Raw genomic sequence first — 23,921 nt, forward strand, 5'->3', positions numbered from 1 at the left:
CCAGCCTGCTCTGTGAGAACAGACACGTCCCCATCCCTATCATCCCAGCTGACACTGGCCAACTGCCGTGGGAATGAAGAGATCGGCCAAGCTGACCCACAAAACCACAAAAAAATAACGTTTGTTGTCCTGCACTAGACTGTGGGATGATTTGCTACACAGCGACTGCTACCTGAGGTAGTGACCAGAAGACAAGGGGCAAGGCAAGCAAAGACCCAGGCAGAGGGAATGGCCACCACAAGGCCCACGCGTGAGAACAAGTTTGAAGAGGCTGCAGGCTCACTCCAGTGCAGCTAGAGCAGAGCACAAAGAGCTAAGAAGGGTAGCAGGATCTGGGCGAGAGGCTGCAGAGCCCCGGGGCTGTGCTGAAGGTCTGGGTTTCATGCTGGGCAAGCTGGGGAGGCATGGGAGAGTTTTAAGTAGGGAAGTGAACAGATCTGTTTCACCTTCTCTTGGGTGGATGGATGGATGGATGGGTGGATGGATGGGTGGATGGGTGGGTGATGGATGGATGGTGGATGGATGGGTGGGTGATGGATGGATGGTGGATGGATGCATGAAAGGGTGATGGATGGACAGATGGATGGATGAGTGAACAAATGGATAATGGATGGGTGGAAGGGAAGATGGCCGGCTGGCTGGCTGGCTGGCTGGCTGGCTGGCTGGCTGATGGATGGATGGATGGATGGATGGATGGATGGATGAACAGGTAGGCCGATGGACAGATGGACAGATGGACAGATGGATGGGCACGGCCTATATGCCAGGCATGTGTTACACACAGGGGACCTCAAAGGGAATTTGCCGTGGTCGCTGCTCCGAGGAGTGGATCTGCACACTGAGAGGACAGCTTTGGTGGGTTTCGGTGTTCTAGGCCCAGGTTCTGATTCCCATACCACCTAATTCCCTAGACTCACCTAATTCATGCCAGCCCTCCCTAGCTGTGAGGCTGGAGTCCTCCAGTGTGCCCCCGGCCCTTCCTTAGATGAAGGGAAGGGGGAGCTCACACAAGAGGGGATACAAAGGGGCCGCCCTGGGACAGATGCCTACAGGGCCAGGCGGGCGAGGCCTGCAGAGAGGTGAGCCCCCCCACACTGATGGATCACAACCCACTTATCACACAAGCATGCTGCACACATTACTTCTCTTAATGACAGCACTCACGTCCCCGTGCTGGAATGACCACTGTTAGGTGGAATGGCCACTCTCAAGAAACAGAGGCCCAATGAGGCTCAGTAAAAGTCATAAGCTGGTAGGTGCAGATGCGGGGTTTGAACCCATGCCCTTAGGCTCTGGAGTCTCTCCACTGCACAACAGGAAGGAGTGGGGACTGGGGTAAACTGCATATTCCATAGCCAGAGGGCCCAGTGCTCCCAGACACCTGAGTCTTCTTTAAAGAGACAAGAAGTCCAAGACTTTGGAGCCAGAGCAGGCGCCAGGCTCTGAGCTGTGAGCACAGAGCCCGACGCGGGGCTCAAACTCACGGACCAGGAGATCGTGAGCTGAGCTGAAGTCGGACACTTAACCGACTGAACCCCCAGGTGCCCCTTCCCACTGCCTTCTCTTTAAAAGTAAAAATTCAGGGGTGCCTGGGGGGCTAAGCCTCTGACTTCGGCCCAGGTCATGATCTTACAGGTCGTGAGTTCGAGGTCGGGGTCAGGCCCGTGCTCACAGCTCAGAGCCTGGAGCCTGCTTCAGATTCTGTGTCTCCCTCTCTCACTGCCCCTGCCCCACTCGTCCTGTGTCCCCTTCTCTCAAAAAATAAATACACATTAAAACAAACATAAAGACAAGGCCGTGGGAGAAGATCCAAGGTCAAATTCAGCCTTGGGTCTGCCAGCGAGTGTGACCTCTGTCCTAGAAGCACAAACTCACCGAACGTCAGCCGTGGTGTGTTGGAGGCTGGCCCCCTGAAGGTGGACACACGTGCTCACCCCCCGAGCCTGTGGATGGGATGGGCCCCAAATCCAAGACATGTGTCCCAGTAAGACACAGGCAGAGGGAGGTGTGTGAGGCTGGAGGTGGAGTGTGGAGAATTCGAGAGGCCGGCACCTCCAGAATCCGGGAGAGCCGGGACAGGTGCTTCCCTCCGGGCCTCAGAAGCAACCAGCCTGCCCCGGCTGGGTCTCAGACCCCGAGCCCCGGGACCAGGAGAGAACACTCTTGTGTTTTAAGCTGCCTCGTTGGTGCTAATGTGTTGCAGCCGCCCCAGGACACTAACACGGAAGGTCAGGACACCCCTGAATGGCCCTGCGTCCCACCTGCTCCTGTGCACGTGCAAAACCAGGGCAGCCCAGAGCCCACCCCAGGACGCCACAGGGAAGGGGTGATTTACCAGTCGGGGAACTGAGGCCCAGAAGGGGACGGGACCAAGCTCCCACCGCCCTCATCTACCTCCTCAAGTCGTGCCACACGGCACATACTATTGTTCACTTAAAATTTCATTTTAAATAAATTCCAATTATAAACATAACTGGGTTTATTTTTCAAGGAAATGGCAGGAAATGACTCAAATTTTCATCAATGGATGAACAAATCGACACGACGCGTCCCCCGAGCACACGCACGTCCCTCGGCCGCGAGCAGGAGTGAGGCACCCACCCCCGCTGCCCCGCGGACGGACCCGAACACGCGACGCTCAGGGAGGGAACCCGACACGAGAGGCCACACGGGGTGTGAGTCCACGTGTGTGAAACGTCCAGAACAGGCTCATCCACGGACGGGAGGGGGGCTCGTAGGGGCCGGGGGAGGGGAAGGGGAGTGAGGGTGAATGCTAATGGGGACAGGGCTTTCTTTCAGGGTGAGGAATGTCCTGGGATTAGATCATGGTGAGGGTTTCACAACTGTATAAATGTACTAAAAATCTGAACTGTACAATTTAAGCGGGCACATTTTATGGTACTGAATTATATCTTTTTTTTTTTTTTTTTTTTTAGCTTATATGAGGAAGAGAGGAGACCTCCTGTTGCCACCATCAGACTCCGGTTTGATGCGCAACAGTGTTTTCCTAACGGCCACTGACGTAAACATCATTACCGGAACGGGAAGCGTCCATCCAGGCAAGAGCTGTCGATTTCTGCTACGACAAATCAGTGGGAGCGTGTTGGGAACCAGGCTGTTTGCACAGCCTCTCAACCCCCCTCCCCAGAAAGGTTCTAGAACAGACAAAACCAAGCTATGCTGGTGGGGGTGGGGAGGCTGCAGGCCCCTGGGGGGACGCGCGGGCACATCTGATTTGGTGTTGCTGCACTACAGGTGCCCAAGCAGACACGATGAGCTTGACACGCCCTCACACGCTTTATGCTCGTCATCCTTAAGTTTTAAAGGTCGGATTAAAAACAACAACACACACACACACACACACACTACATCCCCGCAGACACTTACTAATTACAAAGGAAATAAATTCACCAGTGTGACGGTGTGTCAGTGTCCTGGGGCCACCGTAACAAAGCACCACAATCCGGACAGCTTAGAACAACAGGAATTTATTTTCTCTCAGTTCTGGAGGCCAAACATCGAAACCCAAAGCGTGGGCAGGGCCACACTGCAGCCGAGGGCTCCAGGGGAGCTGACGCTTTGCGTCCTCCAGCTTCTGACGGGGGTGGCCGGATGTCCTCGGCTGCCAGGCACACTCCAGTCTCTGCCCCTGTCGTCACATGTGTGTCTGTGTCCAACTTCTCTTTTAGGACACCGGTCGTGTAGATTTACGGCATCCTGTCATCTAAACTAGATTACGTCTGCAAAGACCCTATTTCCAAAGAAAGTCACATTCTAAGGCTCTGGCAGACACGAATTTGGGGGAACGCCATTCGTACCAGTACACCAAGCGATCCAAGTTTCCGGAACCGGTATCGGGACTGGCACCCGTCCCTGCCTCCTGCTTTGCTCAGTGGGGAAGACACAGCTCTGTGCTGCTCGCCCAGAACGCACAACCTGAGCCCAATCGTGAGCAAACACCAGTCAGACACAGACCCAGGGATGGCCTGCAAGACGACCAGTGTGAGCTCTTCAGAAAGCGGGGGCGCCCTGCTCCTAACACGGGAAGTCTCCCACTGATGCCAACCGCCCTAGGTCCCCAGGGACCTCAGAATGGCCTGCAGGCTCTCGTGTAGGGAAACCCTGTGTGACCACCGTGCTTCCAATCTTAACTCGTCTCAGTCATAACCCAAGCCATGGGAGGCAACTTCTGTTCACTTCCTGTGGTAGAAAACACGTAAGATTTGCCACCTTAACCATTTCTTTTTCTTTAAAGATTTTACTTTTAAGTAATCTCCACACCCAATGCGGGGCTCGATCTCACAGCCCCAAGGTCAAGAGTCGCATGCTCCACCAAGCCAGCCCGGCGCCCCTCACCGTAACCGTCTCTAAGCGCACAGCTCAACAGCATCGAGCGCACTCACACTGTCGCGCAGCCGCCCCCGCCACCTGTCTCCAGAACTTTCCGTCTCCCCAGACTGAGACCCTGTCCCGTGAAGCACTGACTCCCAGCCCCCTGCCGCACCCCTGGCTCCCAGCGTCTACTCTCTGTCTCTCCTCTAGGGACCCCCTGTGAGTGGGGTCACGCAGGACGTGTCCTTCTGTGTCTGGCTCCTGTCACTGCACACAGTGACCTCCAGGTCTGTCCACGTGGTGGCAGGTGGCAGGACGTCCTCCCTTCCTGGGGCTGGGTCATCCTCCGGGGTGTGGACGGACCACGTCGTGTTCACCCTTCATCCACCGACGGACACTTGGGGTGTGTCCACTTTTTTTTTGTCTTTGGCTGTTGTGGAGTGTGCTGCTGTGAACACGGGGGTGCAAATCCCCGTTTGAGTCCCTGGTTTGAATTGTTTGAGGTGCACTCCCAGAAGCGAGATTGCCGGGTCGCGTGGTGATTCCGTGTTTCACTTTTCAGTATGGGTTTTAATACCCACGGAATTAACAAAACCATCACACGTATTGACACGTTATTTATTCTGTGTAGCTCAGACTTTACCAAGAGGTGCCCCCTACTTTGGAACGCCAAGTTGCATACAGCACCTCCAACGGTGTCTGTGGCTGCCACGTGCATGGTGGGTCTCAAAAGGCACTGGACCCTGTTGCCATCACGGTGCTCCTACAGGACGAAGCGTACGTGTTTGCATCCTGAAACACCCCCTAGGTTACCATCAAGCGTTGTCCTTGAGCTTCTCTTTTCGCTGTTGCTTTATTACATCACATGAATTTTAAGGGGAAATGAATGTGCGGGTAGGTGTTATATGTATCTCAAGTTCATTTCGGGGTGGAGGGTTTCAAAATACCAGGCATTAGTAAGTCGTGGTTAATCCAACAGGATTGCAAGCAATTGTCTTAAACTGTTTGTTCCCAAACATTAATGGATGTTGGAATCACCTGGAAACGTTGATTGCTGGGCCCACTCGCAGAGTTTCCAGCTCTGGGGTGGAGCCCAAGAAGCTCCCAGATGTCTAGGCACCTCACACTGCTCATAATTGGTTTAAGCCTCTTTGATAATCCCATTTCCCTTACTGTGAATGGATTTTGCCATTTGGGGGAAATGAGGGAGGGGGTGGGGAGGAATGGTGGAGAGTTTCTGAAAAAGAGAACTAGGGAAGAAATGGTCTTTTCTTCCAGTACATGTGACTGCATCCACATGTGATGCCTGGTGCTGTGGCTACCGTTTTGTGACCACGAGGGCGGCTAAGCCAGCGTGCTGAAGATGGCAGTGCAAACAGATGGAAAGACCTAGGTCTTTAGGGATGTTGTCGAGCCACTGAGCTAGTCCACCCTGGAGACACTCTGCCCCTTTCCTTCAAGGAATAAGCTACATTTGCGGCCAAAGGACAGCTCTACTCAGTCAGCCTCCCATGGTTCCTTGCGTATTGCCGGGATATGAGAACCACACTTCAGGAAAGACTGGGCGACACGGAGTCCTAGTCACTTCACTGACATGTGTCCGGGCTCGAGCTCCCTTCCGCTCCCAGAGTCAGTCTGCCTGGGCAGGGTCACTGTCTTTCTGTGCCCCACAGCACCTCGAGCAGAGTTGGGCACACGCTGTAAAAACCTTCATTCAGGAAGAGCTCCTGAAAGGACACGAGCGAGGGCACCTCAAAAAGCAGAAAGGTCTCATCGGGGAAATTCTAGTGAATGGAGAGGTCGGCGGTGTCAAAATTGTAGGAGTGGGAGGAAAACAAGGCTAGCAGTCCCCGCAGCTTGGTGCAAATTCTGGCTTGTCCACATCACAGGCTCACTTCTGCTCAGATACCCACCTCTTCAGACAAGGTCCAAAGACCAACAGAAACTAGACGAGCCGCCCAGCACAGTAAGCACGTGCCTCGTGGGACCAGTTGAATTTAGTTAAGTAAAATTAAAATTTAGTTTGTTAGTCACACCGGCCACATTTCAATGGCTCAGGGTCACGTGGAGCTACCATGCTGGACAGCACAGATCTAGAACATTCCATTATCTCAGAAAGTTCTTTGGGCAGCGATGACCTCGGTTTAGGGAAAGTCACAGGACACAAGTCTGGCCAAAGAGACATGAGGGGAAGCTGGCTAGGGATTTCTGGGAATGGTCCCCTTATTCAAAAAAGACCCCGCGGGAAGAGGGTCTTTTCTGCAGGCTGACGGGACAGGTGGAGCCACAGCCACTACTTTGCAGCCGGGAAAGGAACTAATCCGAGAGGGAAGTCACGTCAAGGGTGGTGTATTCGCCTCCTGGGGAGGCCGTAACAGGGCACCACAGACTGGGCGGCTCGCAACAACAGAAGCACGTGCCCTCAGAGTCTGGAGACCAGAGGCCTGACATCCAAGTGGTGCAGAGTGCTTCCCTCCGGGGGCTCCGGGGAGGGTCCTTGCCGCTGTCCAGCTCCTGGTGTAGCCAGGTCACTCCAATCTCCGCCTCCCTCGTGTGGCCTCCTCCTCCGGCCCACACGCGGCTCTCAAGGACACCGGTCACCGATTCAGGGCCCACCCTCCTCCAGCATGGCCTCATCCTCGGGTCATACATCTGCAAAGACCCTACTTCCAAACAAGACCGTGTTCTGAGGTTCCAGGTTGACCTGAACACGGGGACACCATTCACCCCAACGCAAGAGAAGAGCCTGAATCCATGATGAGGCCACCAAGCTGCTGAGGTAAGCGCAGCGCCGTCCACCCGGGGTCTCTTCTCACATACGACAATCGACATCTTTTACGTCTAAGCCCCGAGTCAGGGTGTGGTGACACAGCTGAAGGCATCGCAGCTGCCAGGACCCTCACCAGGACAGCGCTCCTGGCAGGTTCCTGGGCGTCGCCGTGCCTCGGCTTCCTGATGTATAAAATGGGTGGGAACCCTCAGAGTTGTGAGGATGATCCCCCCCGATCTACACACAGCACTGAACACGGTGCACCTGGAACTCAGATGCCACGTTCCCATCTCTGCTCTCCGGGGCTGGGCCTTCTCATCTCCAACAGGGATCATTCTAGGCTTTTGTGACGGTTCTGTGACGTCAGGGAGGCGAGCCGACTGAAATACTAGCTTCTTCTTGCCGCTACAATAAAAGACTACAAATTTAACATAAACTTATCCCCTTATAGTTCTGGAGTCAGGAGTCGGACCCGGGCCTCCTGGCTAACACCCGGGCGTGGGCAGGGCCGGTTCCCCCGGGGCCCCAGGGAGCCCCGTGTCCCCCTTTTCCGGCTGCCAGAGGCGCCGCATCCTGGGCCCGCGGCCCCTCCTCATCCTCACGGCCAGCAGCGCGGGGTCCGCCCGGCTCTCTGCCTCCCTCTCGTGAGGACGCCGGGCCCCCAGGGTCACCCCCGCCTCAGGGGCCTGGACAAGGTCCCCTCTGCTGTGTGAGGGGACACATCTGTAGGCCCCAGGACGGGATGTCTCTGGGGTTGTCAATCTGTCAACTGCCCTAGTATCTGGCAGATGGGTGACTTCAGGCTCTGTGGGAGTTCCAGGTCTGGTACTGGATTTTCACTCCGCATCTGTGGACACGCTCTGCCGCGCTGTGCCTCAGTTTCCCAACTTACAAAATGGGAACCATACATCCTCTTCTGCCGTCCCAGGGTCCTAGTGTGAAAGAGTCCTGCTCAGACCAGCCAATCCCGGTGTGACCTGAGGGATGCCTGCCCCCTGCCTGAACCTCATGCCGCTCTGTAAACCAAAAGGCGCTACTTGGCTCTGTGACGTAGACGCGTGGAGAGAGGCTCCCAGGCAAACACGGCGGGGGGCCGAGGCTGTTTGGACCCCACGGGGCCCTCCGACCGGCCGGGGTCAGGGCCCTTCATCTGTCAGTCGGAGACCCCTCTGGGCTGCATCTCCAACACAGACCCTGTCCCCACCTCTCTCCACCCTCACGTTGCCCGGGTCCAGGTCTTCTCCCCTCACCCCCTCCTGGGTCTCTCTGCTGCCCTTCCAGCCCCCACTCCCACCCCGTTTCCATAGCGCCACCAGAAAGACCCTTTCAAACCCCCAACTCCACCCTGCGACCCCTGCTTAAAACCATCTACAGCCAAACTTGCCAGCAAATCTCTCATCTCTCCTTCTCTAAGCCCCATGTAGGTCTCCTGCTGTTACCCAAACACGCCAAACTCATTCCCTGCCACTGGGCCTTTGCACTTGCTTTGCCCCTGCCTGGAACTCTCTTTCCCAAGTTATTTCATGTCTGGGGCCTCACAGCTTCAGGTCTCAGTTTAAATGTCATCTGCCAAGAGACGCCTTCTCCTTAATGCCCCTGCTGAGGTGACCACCCAGTCTCTCACTCTGGTACTTTCGTTCCTGCATCGTAATTTAGCACCTGCCTGCACCTTCCATTTATGTGTTCTCTTGGTTAGTTACTGTCAGTGTCTCCCTCTAGAATCTAAGCCCTGTTAGGGCAGGCACCAGATCTTCCCCATTTCCGACCAGATTGTCAGTGCCTGGCAGGGTGGGCATGCATTAAATACCTGCTGCATTGACAAAAATGTCATGATCACTGGAAGAACCCAACACCCCGCACCCCACAACGCAAGCATCTGAACTCTGAACATCCTACACGCCTGCCCTCACAGCCAGTGGGCAGACACAGCTCCCCTGTCAAGTCCGCAGCACTACCCACGGGACACTCTTGCTACAAAGCCACTTCTGAATCCAGTCAAGCCTGTGGACCCACTGCCAGGACTCAGGAAGGGAAAGGGCAAAGAACCCAGTTAAAAGACGCCGTGAGAAAAGAGATCCAGAATGTGGGGCGGTCCACAGCCTCAACAACTCCACGTTGGGCCTGAGGCTCTACACATCTAACAGGCCCCCCTGGGATGTGATGTCGAACACCTGGCCCCACGTGGAGGGAGTGTCTGGGACATCGAGAACATCCACCCTATCAGGGGCACAGTCCTCTCCTGGGGCCGGCCCTATCAAAGTACCACAAACTGGGCCACTTACAACAACAGAAACATACATGCTCCCAGTTCTGGAGGCCCAGAAGTCTGAGAACAAGGTGGAGGCAGGGCCGCACTCCGTCTGCAGGCTCCAGGGGAGGGTCCTTCCTGCCTCCTCCAGCTCCCGGTGGTGGCGAGCCGCAACCCTTGGTGCCCCCAGGACTGTGGCTGCATCACCCCAGCCTCTGCCTCCGTCCTCCGTGGCTTCTCCCTGTGCGTCTGTGTCCTTATGCCCTCTTCTCATAAACACACCAACCATTACATTAGGGCCACCCTCCAGGATGACCTCATCTTAACGTGATTGCTTCTACAAAGACCCTATTCCTAAATAAGGCTGCATTCGCGGGTCCCCACGGACATGAATTTAGCGGGAGACACTACTCAGCCCAGTCCTGGGAGAGGTCCTGGACACGGTTGTAAAGGAAATGGACAGATAACCAAATGCAATCACATTAACTTCCAGGCTCCTGGTCCCCAAAGGCCAACTGACGGGGTGTGAATGACTACCAGTTTGATGACACTTCGGGATCTCTGGTAATTTCCCAGACGTAACCATGAGCTGTGCGTGTGCAGGAGGACGGCTATCTAGGGAGACGCGTGCGGGACATCTCACAGCAAGCGTCACACTCGGCCGCTTACTTCCTTCTGCTTCGTGGAAAACTACACGCCAGGATAGGTATTTTGAGTGGAGAGGCGAAAATGTTGACCGTCGTAGGTGCAGGTACACAGGGGCTGTTCCGTGCGTTTGCAAGGTTCCCAGTAAAGCACCAGGATAAAAGAGGGCCCCTCTCTTTACACCGCAGCGCGAGTCCCCTAGTCCCACTGCGGTCTGGCTGGGCGCGGCCGTGTCCGGATACCCCTTCCCCGGGCCCCCCACCTGGGCCAAGGTCTCTGCAGGTTCCGATTCCGCCGTCCGAGAAAGAGCTTTGAACGGGCTCCGGCGGTAGGACGCGACCACCCGCGACCGCGCTCCGCAGACCCCCGCTCCCGGCGCCAAAGGGAGCGCGTCCACCCTACGCAAGCGGGCGCCAACGGAGCGGGAGCGCGTTCACCCTGCGCATGCGTGTCCCCCACCCACCTGCCTCCCTCGCCCCGCCCCTCCCCACGTGACGCCGTGGGAACACCGAGCCCGGAGCCTCCCGGTTGGGGGCGGCCGGCGCAGAGCCGGCTGGAGGTGGGGGTCCGGGGTGGCAGGGAGAGGAGGGACGAGGGGGCAGAGGGGTCCGAGGGTCCAAGAGTGGGAAGTGGGGGAGGGGCGCCCCCAGCTGGGGTCCGGGGGAGGTGTGGTCCGCGGGATCCCGGCCGGCGCACTCACCCGCACGATGTAGGAGACCCCGGGCCCCAGGACCCTGGCGTCTGGGTGCAGCCAGCCGTGCGCCGGCTTGTGGATGAAGCTGCCTTTGCGGATCCACTCGTCGGCGCTGGCGTCCGCGGGCCCGGCCGCCCCCCGCGCGCCCCGCGGGCCCCTGCCCCCGGCGGCCCGGCAGCGGCTGAGCGCCGGCAGCGGACAGGGCGCGGCGCAGCGCGGCTCGCAGGCGCCCAGGACCGCGGCCGCCAGCGCAGGGACGCTGGCCGGACCGGCCGGCTCGGACTGGGAGTCGGCGGCCCCCGCGCCCCCGGCCGCCCGAGCTGCCGCGGGGCCCCGGCCCAGGAAGCCCGCGGGGGCAGCGAACTTCCACTGCGGCATGCGCGGCAGCAGCGCGCAGAAGGTGGTGGGCGCCTCGGGCTCCGGGGGCGCGGGGGGCGCGGGGGGCGTGCGCCCGCCCGGACCCTGCGTCATGGCCGCGGTCGCCCGACCGAGCCCGACCGGGCGCTGCGCCTGGCGCGGAGGAGGCCCTCCCCTCCGTCCCGCTCCCTCCCGCTCCCTCCCCGCCCCCGGCCCGGTGATGTCATCCGCCCGGCCCAGCGCGCAGCCGCGGGGGGCTGCGCCCCTGGGACCCGGGCCCTGGGCGTCCCGGCGCCTGCGGAGAGGCTGGGGAAACTGAGGCCCAGAGAGGGCACGGACCCTGCCTGGGATCCGCCAGCCAGCGAGGGAGCGATGTTTCCAACCCAAGACCCGGACAGCGACCCCAGCGTGGCCCCTCCACCCGTTGTCCAAATTCCTAGAAGGACCGAGGTGGGAGAGACTTGGAAATCACTTGTCTTCTCCCGGTTTTGACCGATGGGAAAACTGAGGCCTGCGGAGGGGTGGGGACGCGGTCAGAGGAGAAAGCCCCAAACCCTAACCCCAACCGCTGTTCCAGCTGCAAAGTACTTGAAAATCACGCCCTGCCCTGTGTCCTGATGGGGAAGCTGAGACCCAGAGAGGGGCACGCGACGGCCGCTCGTACTCGGAAGTGTGAATTGGGCCAGCTGGGTCTGGGAGGGGGGACTCAGGACGAAGCCGAGGCCCCCCTTCTGCCGCTTCCCCGTGGGCTTCACTTTCCAAGGCTGTAAGCCGGGGACGCGGGGCTGGAGGGTCACGGGCTCCTCCTCCATTTCTGGGGAGCTCTGTCCCGCAGCGACCCAGCTGAACTCGTGGGCCTCAGCCTCGCAGGCGGGCCCGCCCTTCGGTCCCCAACCTCTCTGTCCCCCACCCAGACCTGAAAGGGTGATTCTTTCTGTACTGGGGATCAGGGATGCCACGGTCACCCCAGGCCTCCTGGCCTCTCTTGACAGACCTTCCTTCCCCTCCCCCGGCTGGGGTGGGGCTGACTGCCGGGAAACAATGGGAGGGGGCCGGGCGCGCGCGCAGGTGGAGGAGGGGTGAGGCTGTCTGGAGCCCGATCGATAAATCAGAGAAATGAGATCACAGACTGGCGGTCGCCGCGGAGCTCGTGGAGGAGGAGGCGAAGCGGAGGAGGGACACGCAGCCGATTGGCCGGCGTTGGGGTGGGGGTCGGGGATGCTGCCCCAAGCCTGTGTGTCTCACACTGGGACGCTCTTGTGCAGGGTCGGGATGAGCCCCCATAGAGCGGGCGTGGCCTCTGGGTCTGCTGGTGGACCCGGGGGGGGGGGGGGGGGGGGGGGACGACGTTTGTCTGGGTCTGGAGCCCCCGTCTGGACGTGTTTGTGTCTATTATTGTCTGCATACATGTGGGACTGTGTGGGAGTGTATATTGAGTGCAAGTTTGAACATGCGTGTGAGGAAGGCACCTGGGTTCCCCTGAGGGGTGTGTGTGTGTGTGTGTGTGTGTGTGCGTGTGTGTGTGTGTGTGTGTGTTAGGGGTCCTGGTGTGTGTCCACCTAGTCAGTTAAAGGGGTGTGTGTTCAAGATTGGCATCCCTGGACTGGGAGAAAGGGACAGAGCAGAGGTCATGCATGTCAGGACCCTTCTGTGTCAAGCCTGAGGTGCAGCCCTGGGGCCCCCTCCTTGGGGAGACATGGTGGCAGTCTGTCCCTCCCAGGCTCCTGGGTTAGGGTCTTCCTGGGTCAAGGATTTATAAGGCCTGGGCTTTCACACAGGAGGCTCAGTCACATGACACCACCCCTGTGTGTCCTTCCTGTCACTAGCAAAGAATGGCAGGAACAGAGCCCAATGGCCAGGATTCGGATCCTGGCATTAGGGGGACACGAGGGCTCATAGTGTGTCCTCAGGCAAGTGTCCAATCTCTCCAAAGCCCCATTTTCTCTCAGTGAACATCACCTGCCGCCCGATTGCTGTGAAGCTTAGACGATCTTTATCAATATCTGAAACACGGTAGGCACCTACTGATGATGGATATTAGAATATATTAAACTCCTATACATCTTTCAAAACCCAGCTTCAATGTCCTCTTTTCCAAGAAGCCTCCCTGACTTCCCCCATTCAAAGCCCGGGTCTGCCTCTGGCCTTACCCAGCCCTGGATCCCTCCTGTGGTTCCATCCAGGCCCCGGGGGCTTTAGAATTGGGGGTCTGGATCTCAAGGGCACAGTTAAGTCTCTTTGCTTTGACATGGACAGTGGGTTAAATGAGCTCACATGTGTGATTCTGACAGCTCTGGTGCCACAGAGATTTATTGGCAAGCAGCTAGAGAGAGAGGGATCAGGCTGCTTCCAGCCTGATTTGGGGGCTGGGACCAGGGGCAGGCAGCTGGCTGTGCATCCACGAGAAGCAGAGAAGAGCCCAAGTTTAGCAGAAACCTGAACTGTGCCAGGGACCCAGGCCCTAGCAGGGTGGACACTGAGCTCTAGGACACAAAGCTCCGCTGGCCGCTGGGCAGGGCTGCAGTTGTCCCTTTCTCTGCGTGGCCTGACTTAACCTGCTGTGACCGGGAGGAAGAAACTGGGGCACTGGAAGGAAGCTCGCCCTGCACGGAGCCACGGGGTCACAGCCCCCAGGGACCAAAGGAAGCAGGGGACCTAGAAGGACCTCAGAGTTCAAAAAAAGGAAGGCAAGATGTGTCTTCTCCACAGCCAGGCCCAGGAGGGGCCTGCCCACACCCCGTGTGACAACACAGGTAAACTGGGTTGGTCCCGGGGCAGCCGGGAATCCTAACCCCAAAGGTGTCAGGGCATGGTGTCCACAACCATGGTGGGAGCGCGTTTGGAGTGGCGGATGCCCATGGTGAACGCTGGCGCCCGGGCTTTGGTCATGGTGACCTGCTCAGGGCTGTGGGTGCCAGGGCCAGGAGTCTCCTCTGGGGGCCGGGGGGCACGGGGCCGGCCCAACATGGTGAAGGCGGGCTGGCGCTGACGGTAGGTGTTCGGGTCGGGGCTCTCGTACTGGCCCGGGCCTGGGATCTCAGCAGGGTCCTGAGGGGGACGGGCGGGGGGCGTGCGGCCCACCACTGTGTAGCTGGGGCTGCTGGGCTTAATGAATATCTGGGAACCCCAGAGGGAGGGCAGGGTATAGGTGTTAGGAGCAGGGGTGGAGGTGTCCTGGAGCTGTGGGCGCAGGCGGGAGCCCAGGGTGAAAGCTGGGGGTGTCCGCTGGTGCACAGGGGCCACCTTCTCTGGGCTGTAGGCCCCTGGGCCTGGTGTCACCTCCAGACCTGTGAGAATGGGGCAGGAGGGTTGATTGGAGTCCTCACTGGCTCAAAGACCTTGCATGGCCTCCCACTGCCCCTACACATCCTGGAGCTCACAGCACTTGTCAGGCAGCCCCAAGGTGTCTCTGCTGCTTCCCAGACCTCCCCCCCCACACACACACACACACTACCTGTTGTCTTTCAAGCCTCCAGGCCTTTGCCCATGCTCAACCCTCTGCCCCGCATACCTTCCGTTTTCCCATTCCCACCTCCAGGGGCTGCTCCTCACCCTTCCAGACAGCCCCACAGCCCCCTCCTCCCTGCAGCCTTCCCCACTCCCTCCTCCTAGGCAGGCCCTCACAGCCCTTCCAAGGGCCCTCCAGGGTCTTCCCCTCCAGACATGGGCACAGTGAGGTGGGATGGTCTCCATGTAGGCCTAACTCCATCACCAGACTGGGGTCTCATAAAAAGCAAGGGCATGTCACATCTACTTCAACTCCTCAGCTTAATACATGTTTGGATGAGTGAGTAGAAGGATGGGAGGTGAGTGATTGAATGGGGAGTGGATGAGTCGATGAATGGATCCATGGATATATAGATAGAGGGATTAAGAGCTGACTTGTGGGTGGGTAGATGGATGGATGATTGGGTGGATGATAAATGGGTTGATGGATTGTGAATGGAAAGATCATGGTGGATGGATCAGTGGATGGATGGAAGGATGGACAGATGGGTGGATGGATGGTTGGATGGAAGGAAGGGTGAGTGGCTGGTGGGTGAATGGATGGATGGATGGATGGATGGACTGACTCATGGTTGGATGGATGGATGGACAGACGGACAGAAGGATGGATGGATGGATGAATGGATGGAAGGAAAGGTGGCTGTCTGGTGGGTGGGTGGATGGATGGATGGAAGGATGGTTGGATGGATGGATGGGTGGATGGGTGGATGGACGGATGGATGGAAGGAAGGGTGGGTGGGTGGATGGACGGATGGAAGGATGGTTGGATGGATGGATGGACAGATGAACAGACAGATGGATGGAAGGAAGGGTGGCTGTCTGGTGGGTGAATGGATGGATGGAAGGATGGTTGGATGGATGGAAGGAAGGGTGGGTGGATGGATGTATGGAAGGAAGGGTGGGTGGGTGGATGGATGGATGGATGGATGGTTGGATGAATGGATGGGTGGATGGACAGATGGACGGATGGATGGATGGATGGAAGGAAGGGTGGGTGGCTGGTGGGTGAATGGATGGATGAACAGATTGAAGGATAATTGGATGGATGGATGGATGGATGGATGGATGGATGGATGGATGGATAGAAAGGTGGCTGGGTGGGTGGGTGGATGGATGGATGGATGGATGGATGGATGGATGGATAGAAAGGTGGCTGGGTGGGTGGATGGATGGATGGATGGAAGGATGGTTGGATGGGTGGATGGACGGATGGATGGAAGGATGGTTGGGTGGATGGATGGATGGATGGATGGAAGGATGGTTGGATGAATGGATGGACGGATGGACGGATGGATGGAAGGAAGGGTGGGTGGCTGGTGGGTGAATGGATGGATGGACAGATGGAAGGATAATTGGATGGATGGATGGATGGATGGATGGATGGATGGATGGATAGAAAGGTGGCTGGGTGGGTAGATGGATGGATGGATGGAAGGATGGGTGGATGGACAGATGGATGGAAGGAAGGGTGGGTGGCTGGTGGGTGAATGGATGGATGGACAGATGGAAGGATGGATGGATGGATGGATGGATGGATGGATGGATGGATGGATAGAAAGGTGGCTGGGTGGGTGGATGTATGGATGGAAGGATGGGTGGATGGACAGATGGATGGAAGGAAGGGTGGGTGGCTGGTGGGTGAATGGATGGATGGACAGACGGAAGGATAATTGGATGGATGGATGGATCGATGGATGGATGGATGGATGGAAAGGTGGCTGGGTGGGTGGATGGATGGATCAGTGGATCAACAGATGGACTGGATGATGAGCAGTGGGTTCATGGATAGGTTGGTGAGTAGATAGATGGGTGAATGGATGGATAGATGAACTGATTGATCAGTGAGTAGATGAGCAAATGGGTGACAGGTCAAAAGAGGAAAGGGTGGATGGGAGACTGGAATCAGGTTATTAAATTCGGCACTTAAGGTGGAAGTGAGTTTTTTGGAGTCTGTGGAGGGAATTGCCACATTTGCCACAGTCCCCACTGTGCCCTGTCATCCCCTGATGTCACGGATGAGCCCCAGATGCCCTCTTGGCACCATATGTACACAGGGTCACTGTCACCCTGGCCCACTTCCTCATTCCGGTTCTCGGGGCCCCCAGCCCCTCCTTGGAGTCCCTTGATTTGTCATTCCAAAGACACTGAAATTCTAAGAGCCTGATGATGGGAGGAGAAGGAGAGGACAGAGGTGGGAGCCTGAACGGGTGGGGTCCTTGTGGGGAAGCATTGATCAGATACTCACCCCGAGACTTGCCCCGGCCCTGCATGGAGTAAGCAGGGGTGCAGCTTCGGCCAAACCGGGTGACTTTTGGGTCCAAGAAGTAGACTGGCCCAGGGCTGACGTCCTGTGGAGACGCTGGGGAGAGGAGCCCCCGGTCCTAATGGCACCTCTGATGGCCCCACCGACCCCGCTCAGTGCCCCTGGTCGGCCCCACCCCCAGCCCCATCTTGGAGAGCAGGGACCTTAGACCACTGACCTGGGGGCCCCGGGTACCTGCTTTGACTTCGTCTGACGAGCACATCAGTGCCCTCGTGATCACAGCTGTGCCCCCCTCGACCTCTCTTCTGCCGCAGACTAGGAAACCAGCTGGTGGGTGGGTCAGGACTGTGCCACAGTAAGAGTAACTAGGCTCTGAGGAGGGCCCTTTGCATGCTTGGGCTCGTCGTGGGGCATGCCTAAGGGGGCCTTGAGTCGGACCTCGGGGGTCTCAGCAGGGCCTCCGTGAGCTTTGTCTGTGGGCAGGCCATCTCCCTGTCTCTGCCTCTGTTTCCCCACTGGCGGGGTGAGTGAGGAGATTGAAAGCTGAGAGGGTCCATGGAGGGCAGCCTGGCACAGGGCACTTCCCTGCTGGGGCCAGTCACTGGGGCCAGTGCTGTCACTGCCGCTTCCAAGCCATTCGGGCATAAATGCACGCGCATCGGTATGTGGCGTGTGGGACATACACTCACTGGCTAGCGGCTCTGTGTGCATGCGGCACACACACGCAGGGAGCACCTTTGCTGACAAAGGAAGGGCGTCCCTCCCCTCATCAAGGCCTCTGCCTGGGCTGTCCTTCCTGGGCCTCTTGTCTCCTGAGGCTCCATGGAACTCCTCCTCCTGCAAGCCCAGACCGTAGGCCTCCTCCTCCAAGAAGTCTTCCCTGGGCATTAGCAAAGTCTACACTGGCCACCACTCACCCTCAACTCCCCAATCTGTCCCTCTGCCCCAGAGTTTGTCCTGTGACAAGGACAGAACCTGGGAACCCAGGTCGCCCTGGGCCACAGGCCAAGTTCTTAACCCTTCTGGTGATAGATGTGATGCTCATTCCCTTCTTTGCCTTCCTGGGGACCCCTTGGAGTTGCCTGAGTTGGGTTTCAGTTTGGTTTGGGGTTTTTGCTGATTCTGAAGACGTCAGCCGCCCCCTCCCCACGTGCCTTCGTCCAGGTGAATCAAAGTCCTCATTCAGGGCCCTCCCCACCCAGGTGCACTTGGGACCTCAGAGCAGCTCTAGAAAATGGGGTGATGGAATTTGTGGGCATTCATATGAAGGGCACAGTCTTGCTAGAACGTGACGGTGACACTGCCAATAGGCGTGGACGGCGTGCTGGGGCCAGGGCCACCCACATTAACAGCACCGATGCCCGTGACGTTCACTCACATCCTGACGCCATCAGTCCAGCCGGGAGAAGGGTGCACCACGCGGAGGCGAGGACCCCGCTGACGGGGCCAGCCCCACCGCCCGCTGCCTGCCCAACAGCAGGAATTGTCACCCTGTCCTCTCCACAGCTGCCTGTGAGGGGCCTCGTCTTGCCGACAGAGAAACCCCTCCGCACCCACTTCTACTGAGCACTGTGCAGATCCGCAGACTGTGGGAGCTACTCGTGACGGATGTTTGTTTAACCCCCAGGACAGCTCTGTGAGGAGCGTGGCACCACTCCTCACAGAGAAGGAGACGAGGGCACAGAGCGGTTAGGACGCTGGTCCGAAGTCCAGGGGTCTGCAGCGGCCCAAAGACACACTCGGGCCCTAAGCACCACGCCCTGCTGTCTTCTGCCTACCAGGACGCAGCTTCTCCAGGCTCCCCCAGCAAGCTGCCTGCCTCCCTCGGGGGACCTGAGGGGACACAGGGGGCTTGGGAGGCCCCCGCCCCCCCCCCGCACCCCCTGCTGGCCTTACCTGGGCTGGGCCTCCGGAAGAGTGAGTAGGCGGGACTGACCGCCCTGGTGCAGTCGTGCTTGACGTAGCCCAAGGTGGACGGCAGGACGTACAGGCCCGGTCCGGAGCCTGCGACCGAAGCCCTCAGGTGAGGGCCTGGGGCCGGACACCCTGAGGCTTGGGGGAGAACCCGGGGCCCAGCCCCTGAGCCCCCGCCTGGGCTCCCAACCACCCTCCGTGGCACGTGGAGGTGGGGGAGCTGCCCCCACTGGAGGGGGAAAAGTGAGGGAGGGGCATTGTGAGTCACATCTGAGTCAAAGGTAGGAGGGGCTGCAGGCCCAGACAGAGAGACGCTGTCACATTGGGGAAACTGAGGCCCAGACAGAGATACACTGTCACGTTGGGGAAACTGAGGCCCAGACACGGGGATACACTCTCACGTAGGGGAAACTGAGGCCCAGACACGGAGATACACTGTCACGTTGGGGAAACTGAGGCCCAGACACGGGGATACACTCTCACGTAGGGGAAACTGAGGCCCAGACACAGAGATACACTGTCACGTTGGGGAAACTGAGGCCCAGACACGGGGATACACTCTCACGTAGGGGAAACTGAGGCCCAGACACGGAGATACACTGTCACGTTGGGGAAACTGAGGCCCAGACATGGAGATACACTGTCACATTGGGGAAACTGAGGCCCAGACACGGAGATACACTGTCACGTGGGGAAACTGAGGCCCAGACACGGAGATACACTGTCACATTGGGGAAACTGAGGCCCAGACACGGAGATACACTGTCACGTGGGGAAACTGAGGCCCAGACACGGAGATACACTGTCACATTGGGGAAACTGAGGCCCAGACACGGAGATACACTGTCACATTGGGGAAACTGAGGCCCAGACACGGGGATACACTCTCACGTAGGGGAAACTGAGGCCCAGACACAGAGATACACTGTCACGTGGGGAAACTGAGGCCCAGACACAGGGATACACTGTCACATTGGGGAAACTGAGGCCCAGACACGGGGATACACTCTCACGTAGGGGAAACTGAGGCCCAGACACGGAGATACACTGTCACATTGGGGAAACTGAGGCCCAGACACGGAGATACACTGTCACATTGGGGAAACTGAGGCCCAGACATAGGGATACACTGTCACGTTGGGGAAACTGAGGCCCAGACACGGGGATACACTCTCACGTAGGGGAAACTGAGGCCCAGACACGGAGATACACTGTCACGTGGGGAAACTGAGGCCCAGACACAGAGATACACTGTCACATTGGGGAAACTGAGGCCCAGACACAGGGATACACTGTCACGTTGGGGAAACTGAGGCCCAGACACAGGGATACACTGTCACGTTGGGGAAACTGAGGCCCAGACACGGGGATACACTGTCACGTTGGGGAAACTGAGGCCCAGACATGGAGATACACTGTCACGTTGGGGAAACTGAGGCCCAGACACGGAGATACACTGTCACATTGGGGAAACTGAGGCCCAGACACGGAGATACATTGTCACGTGGGGAAACTGAGGCCCAGACACGGAGATACACTGTCACATTGGGGAAACTGAGGCCCAGACACAGGGATACACTGTCACGTTGGGGAAACTGAGGCCCAGACACAGAGATACACTGTCACATTGGGGAAACTGAGGCCCAGACACAGGGATACACTCTCACGTAGGGGAAACTGAGGCCCAGACACGGGGATACACTGTCACGTGGGGAAACTGAGGCCCAGACAGAGGTACACTGTCACGTTGGGGAAACTGAGGCCCCGACAGAGACACCCCACCACAACTGCAGTGCTTGGTGTCCTCAGCAAGAATGTCAGGGCCACGGAGCTTAACTCTTGCTGTCTTGCTACACACAGATAAATGAGGCAGGGGCCTCGGCCCTCACTGAGAATGCACAGCGTCAGAACCAGAGTGCCCGTGGCCCCTGCAGAGTGTCCAGGTCTCAAGCCTCCACACCCGCCCGTTCTCTCCTTGCCGCTCTACGCTGTCGAAGGCACTTATCACTAATATGCTATAAATTCTGCTTATTGGTTTTGCCTTGTGTGTGTCTCCCCCACAGACCTTTGCTGCTCTGTCACTGCTGTAGCATCAGCACCTGCAAGGGTGCCTGGCCCATAAAATGCTCAGTCCTTGCCGGGTGGAGGGCTGCACAAGAGCCAACAGAAATGCTATGTTCACACCCATTCCGCTGGGAGGAAAACTGAGGTTTGGGGAGGAGCAGGGAGTCATCAGAGCCTCCCCCCTCCAGGTGGCTCCCAGAATATTCTAGAAGCCCCAGCACAGCTGGGGAGAATAGAGGACGAGATCCCACCACCATGGCCTCCCTCCCCCACAGTTGGTGCGTACCGTTCTCCGAGGTGGCCGTCCCACAGGACTTCCTCAAGCCGGTCTGAACACTCTGGCACTCAGTGGTCAGCCGTGGAGCAGGGTTGCAGCCAAGGGTCCCCATGGTGAGCAGGGGAGGTGGCTGCACGAGGCACAGGGGCCGGGCAGGTCCTGCGCCTGGTGTTTTCTCCTCAGCTGCAGCGGCTCCGGGCCGCAGGTCAGGTACTGTCCTCAGTCCTTGCAGCCTGTGCTGGTGTCGGCAGAGCCCCAGCCTCACCACACCCCCCCTGGGGACGGCACAGACAGTCCCTTGTCCCGCAGCACAGAGTCTTGGGGCCCCGGCCCTAGCAGGCTGGTCGGCGGACGTTGGCCTGGAAGTGAGGCCAGGATCAAGTGTCGGCCCGGTGGCTGGATGGTCCAGGGAAGAATCCGGTGTCAGCAGAGCAGGTCCCCGGGGAGCCGCCAAGCTGGGCAGCCGGGGCCAGAGAAGGCTCCAGGGAGCCAGAGCCACAAACACAACACCTACAGCCATGTAGCAGAAGGGACTGGTGAGGTCATGGGCGGTGTGGCCCCATTTCTACAGCTGGGGAAACTGAGACGCAGCCCAAGGTCGTACAGTGAGTTTACCACTCTGGGGGTTGCAACTTTAGGCCAAGAAGCCTGCCTGCATTCTTCCTTCCTTCTTGCCTTCATCCAATAAGCACCTATTGAGCACCTACTGCATACAGGTTCTGTTTGGGTTGGTGGGGATACAACAGGAATACACAGACAAGAAGGTAGTGTTCTCAGGAGAGGACAAAGCACATAGTATATATAAACACAGAGTAATATAAATAAGCACATAGTATATAAGAAGGCGTCAAATGTGCTAGAAAACAGGGGCGCCTGGGCGCTCAGTCGGTTGAGTGTCAGACTTCGACTCAGGTCATGATCTCGCGGTTTGTGGATTCGAGCCCCGTGTCGGGATCTGCGCTGACAGCTCAGAGCCTGGAGCCTGCCTCAGACTCTGTGTCTCCCTCTCTCTCTCTGCCCCTCCCCCACCCCCGCATACGTGTGCACCCACACGTGCTCTCTCTCAAAATAAATAAACTATTTTTAAAAATGGAAGAGAGGCATTACTACAGACCCCACGCATTAAAGGGATAGCATGGTCTGTGTGAAGCCACCAGAAAATTCCCATGTGCTCAGGCACTTCATGTGCCTCGTGTTGTTTAATTATCTCAGCATCTCACTGACGGAAATGCAGCTGCTAAAACCTCACCTGTGGTTACAGGTGGGGAAACTGAGGCTCAGAGTTCAGGTCCCTGAGTAACATCAGCAGAGCCAGGAGTTGAATCCAGGGCTCTCTGACTCAGATTTTAGCTCGAGGGTCCAGGTCTTCTCCCAGACTGCAACCCCAGCTCAGCCTTCTGGGAGTGCTGGGGGTCCACTGCCAGCCCTCCCTGGCACTCGAGGCCCCACGGGGCCCAGTCTTGCCCCCTCTGCCCTCGCCCCCTCTCCTCTGGCCACAGTAGCAACCTCCCAGTCCTTAAAGCCACTCAAGCCAGTTCCCACCTCAGGGTGCTTACCTGGGCTCCCTTCACCTGGGGAGACTCGGCCAACAAATCAGCCCATAACCAGTCCCATCCTCAGTAACCTGTGGGCCCCCAAAGTACACAAGCCATTGCTTCCTTCCAGAAGCAGCACAAACTCCAGAGCTGTGACCAGAACTGGGCACTGAGGATGGAGATGGGAGATAGACACCCCCACCTCCTCCTCTCCCTCCTGGCAGAGTCTCTGATTGACCCAAGCTGGCCAGAAGTGCAGGATACGGCCGCTGGGGTCAGCCTCAAGGACCCTAGGCCAGGCAGAGAAAGAACCAGCGTGCCGGCCGGAGGACAGTCCTTCATCCAGGTGCTAGCTGGGACTCAGCCCCAGCTGCCTTAGTTTCCCCACTGTGACATAGGAAGGAGCCAAGAGCGAGTGTGGGGTGGGGAACAGACTGGAATGATTGCCTGAGCCTGAAAGGGAGGTTTTGGGGGCCTCAAGTTCCAGCAACATCACCAGACTGAGCTTAGGCACCCCAGCCGGCCTCGATCCATGACCACTCGGCTCCTCCAGCTCTCACTTTCAGCTCAGAACCCGCACAACTGCCAGGTAACAGCATGTGAATGAGAAGCTAATTAATTCTAAGCCCATGCACATGAGCCACGTTTTTAATCCAATGTATTCACTGGCAGAAAAGAGCAGATCAGCAAACTGAAACAAGGAAGCCCGGACTGGGATGGGGCCCGGGGCTCTGCCCTGGCAACACGGCGCCGCGTGGGGGCCGCGGCTAAGGCCGCGGGCCTCAGTGCCTCGGAGGAGGCTGCAGGGTCTGAGCGCATAAGGGTTAACCCGACCTTTACCCATCTGTGTGCCCACCGCGTGCAGGCGCTGTTCAGGTGCTGGGAAAAGACGTGTGCACAAAACACACAAACTCCCTTCCTCACCCTTTTGTTGAAAGAAGCAAACAAGTGAGTTACACTGCTTTAGAAGGCAAAGCAGTGCCGTGGAGCAAAACCAAGGCTGGGGCGCCCCGGGGGGGCTCCGCCGGTTAGGCGGCCCACTTGGGCTCAGGTCGTGATCTCACGGTCCGTGAGTTCAAGCCCCGCGTCCGGCTCTGTGCTGACAGCTCAGAGCCTGGAGCTGCTTCGGATCCTGTGTCTCCCTCTCTCTCTGCCCCTCCCCCACTCAAGCTCTGTCTTTGTCTCTCTCCAAAATAAATAAACATGGAAAGAAAGAAAGAAAGAAAGAAAGAAAGAAAGAAAGAAAGAAAGAAAGAAAGAAAGAAAGAAAGAAAGAAAGAGAGAAAGAGAGGGAGGGAGGGAGGGAGGGAGGGAG

General features: G+C 58.0%; 2 protein-coding genes across 3 annotated transcripts in view; both read right to left on the minus strand.

Moving 5' to 3' along the window:
- Positions 1-11,199, minus strand: part of SHC2 (SHC adaptor protein 2) — a 32,358-nt gene extending 21,159 nt beyond the window's left edge. Inside the window, exon 1 of one of the 2 annotated variants that reach the window (XR_006298189.1) lies at positions 10,696-11,199. Coding sequence is in view for 1 of the 2 variants with exons in the window: in XM_043585960.1 (XP_043441895.1) it covers positions 10,696-11,160 (465 nt within the window). In the remaining variant the exon portion in view is untranslated. The remainder of the gene's footprint in view (positions 1-10,695) is intronic. The other variant, XM_043585960.1, reaches the window with a different exon arrangement.
- Positions 11,200-13,325: 2,126 nt separating this feature from the next.
- ODF3L2 (outer dense fiber of sperm tails 3 like 2) lies at positions 13,326-21,926 on the minus strand. Its single transcript, XM_043585961.1, has 4 exons — positions 21,081-21,926; positions 18,713-18,820; positions 16,799-16,912; positions 13,326-14,333 (listed from the first exon to the last, which is right to left on the minus strand). Exons 1-4 carry the CDS (start codon positions 21,589-21,591, stop codon positions 13,849-13,851), a joined length of 1,218 nt encoding a protein of 405 aa, XP_043441896.1. The 5' UTR covers positions 21,592-21,926; the 3' UTR covers positions 13,326-13,848.
- Positions 21,927-23,921: the final 1,995 nt, after the last annotated feature.

This window comes from Prionailurus bengalensis, chromosome A2, assembly GCF_016509475.1.
Source record: "Prionailurus bengalensis isolate Pbe53 chromosome A2, Fcat_Pben_1.1_paternal_pri, whole genome shotgun sequence".
Classification (NCBI taxonomy): domain Eukaryota; kingdom Metazoa; phylum Chordata; class Mammalia; order Carnivora; family Felidae; genus Prionailurus; species Prionailurus bengalensis.

Bases quoted from the DNA above. Each gene is read 5' to 3' on its own strand.
- ODF3L2 (XM_043585961.1), bottom strand. From the start codon at position 21,591: ATGGCTGTAGGTGTTGTGTTTGTGGCTCTGGCTCCCTGGAGCCTTCTC. The intron at 18,821-21,080 runs GTACGCACCAAC...CTTCGGTCGCAG, and splicing joins GACGGCCACCTCGGAGAACG to GCTCCGGACCGGGCCTGTAC. The intron at 16,913-18,712 runs GTAAGGCCAGCA...TCCTCTCCCCAG, and splicing joins CTTCCGGAGGCCCAGCCCAG to CGTCTCCACAGGACGTCAGC.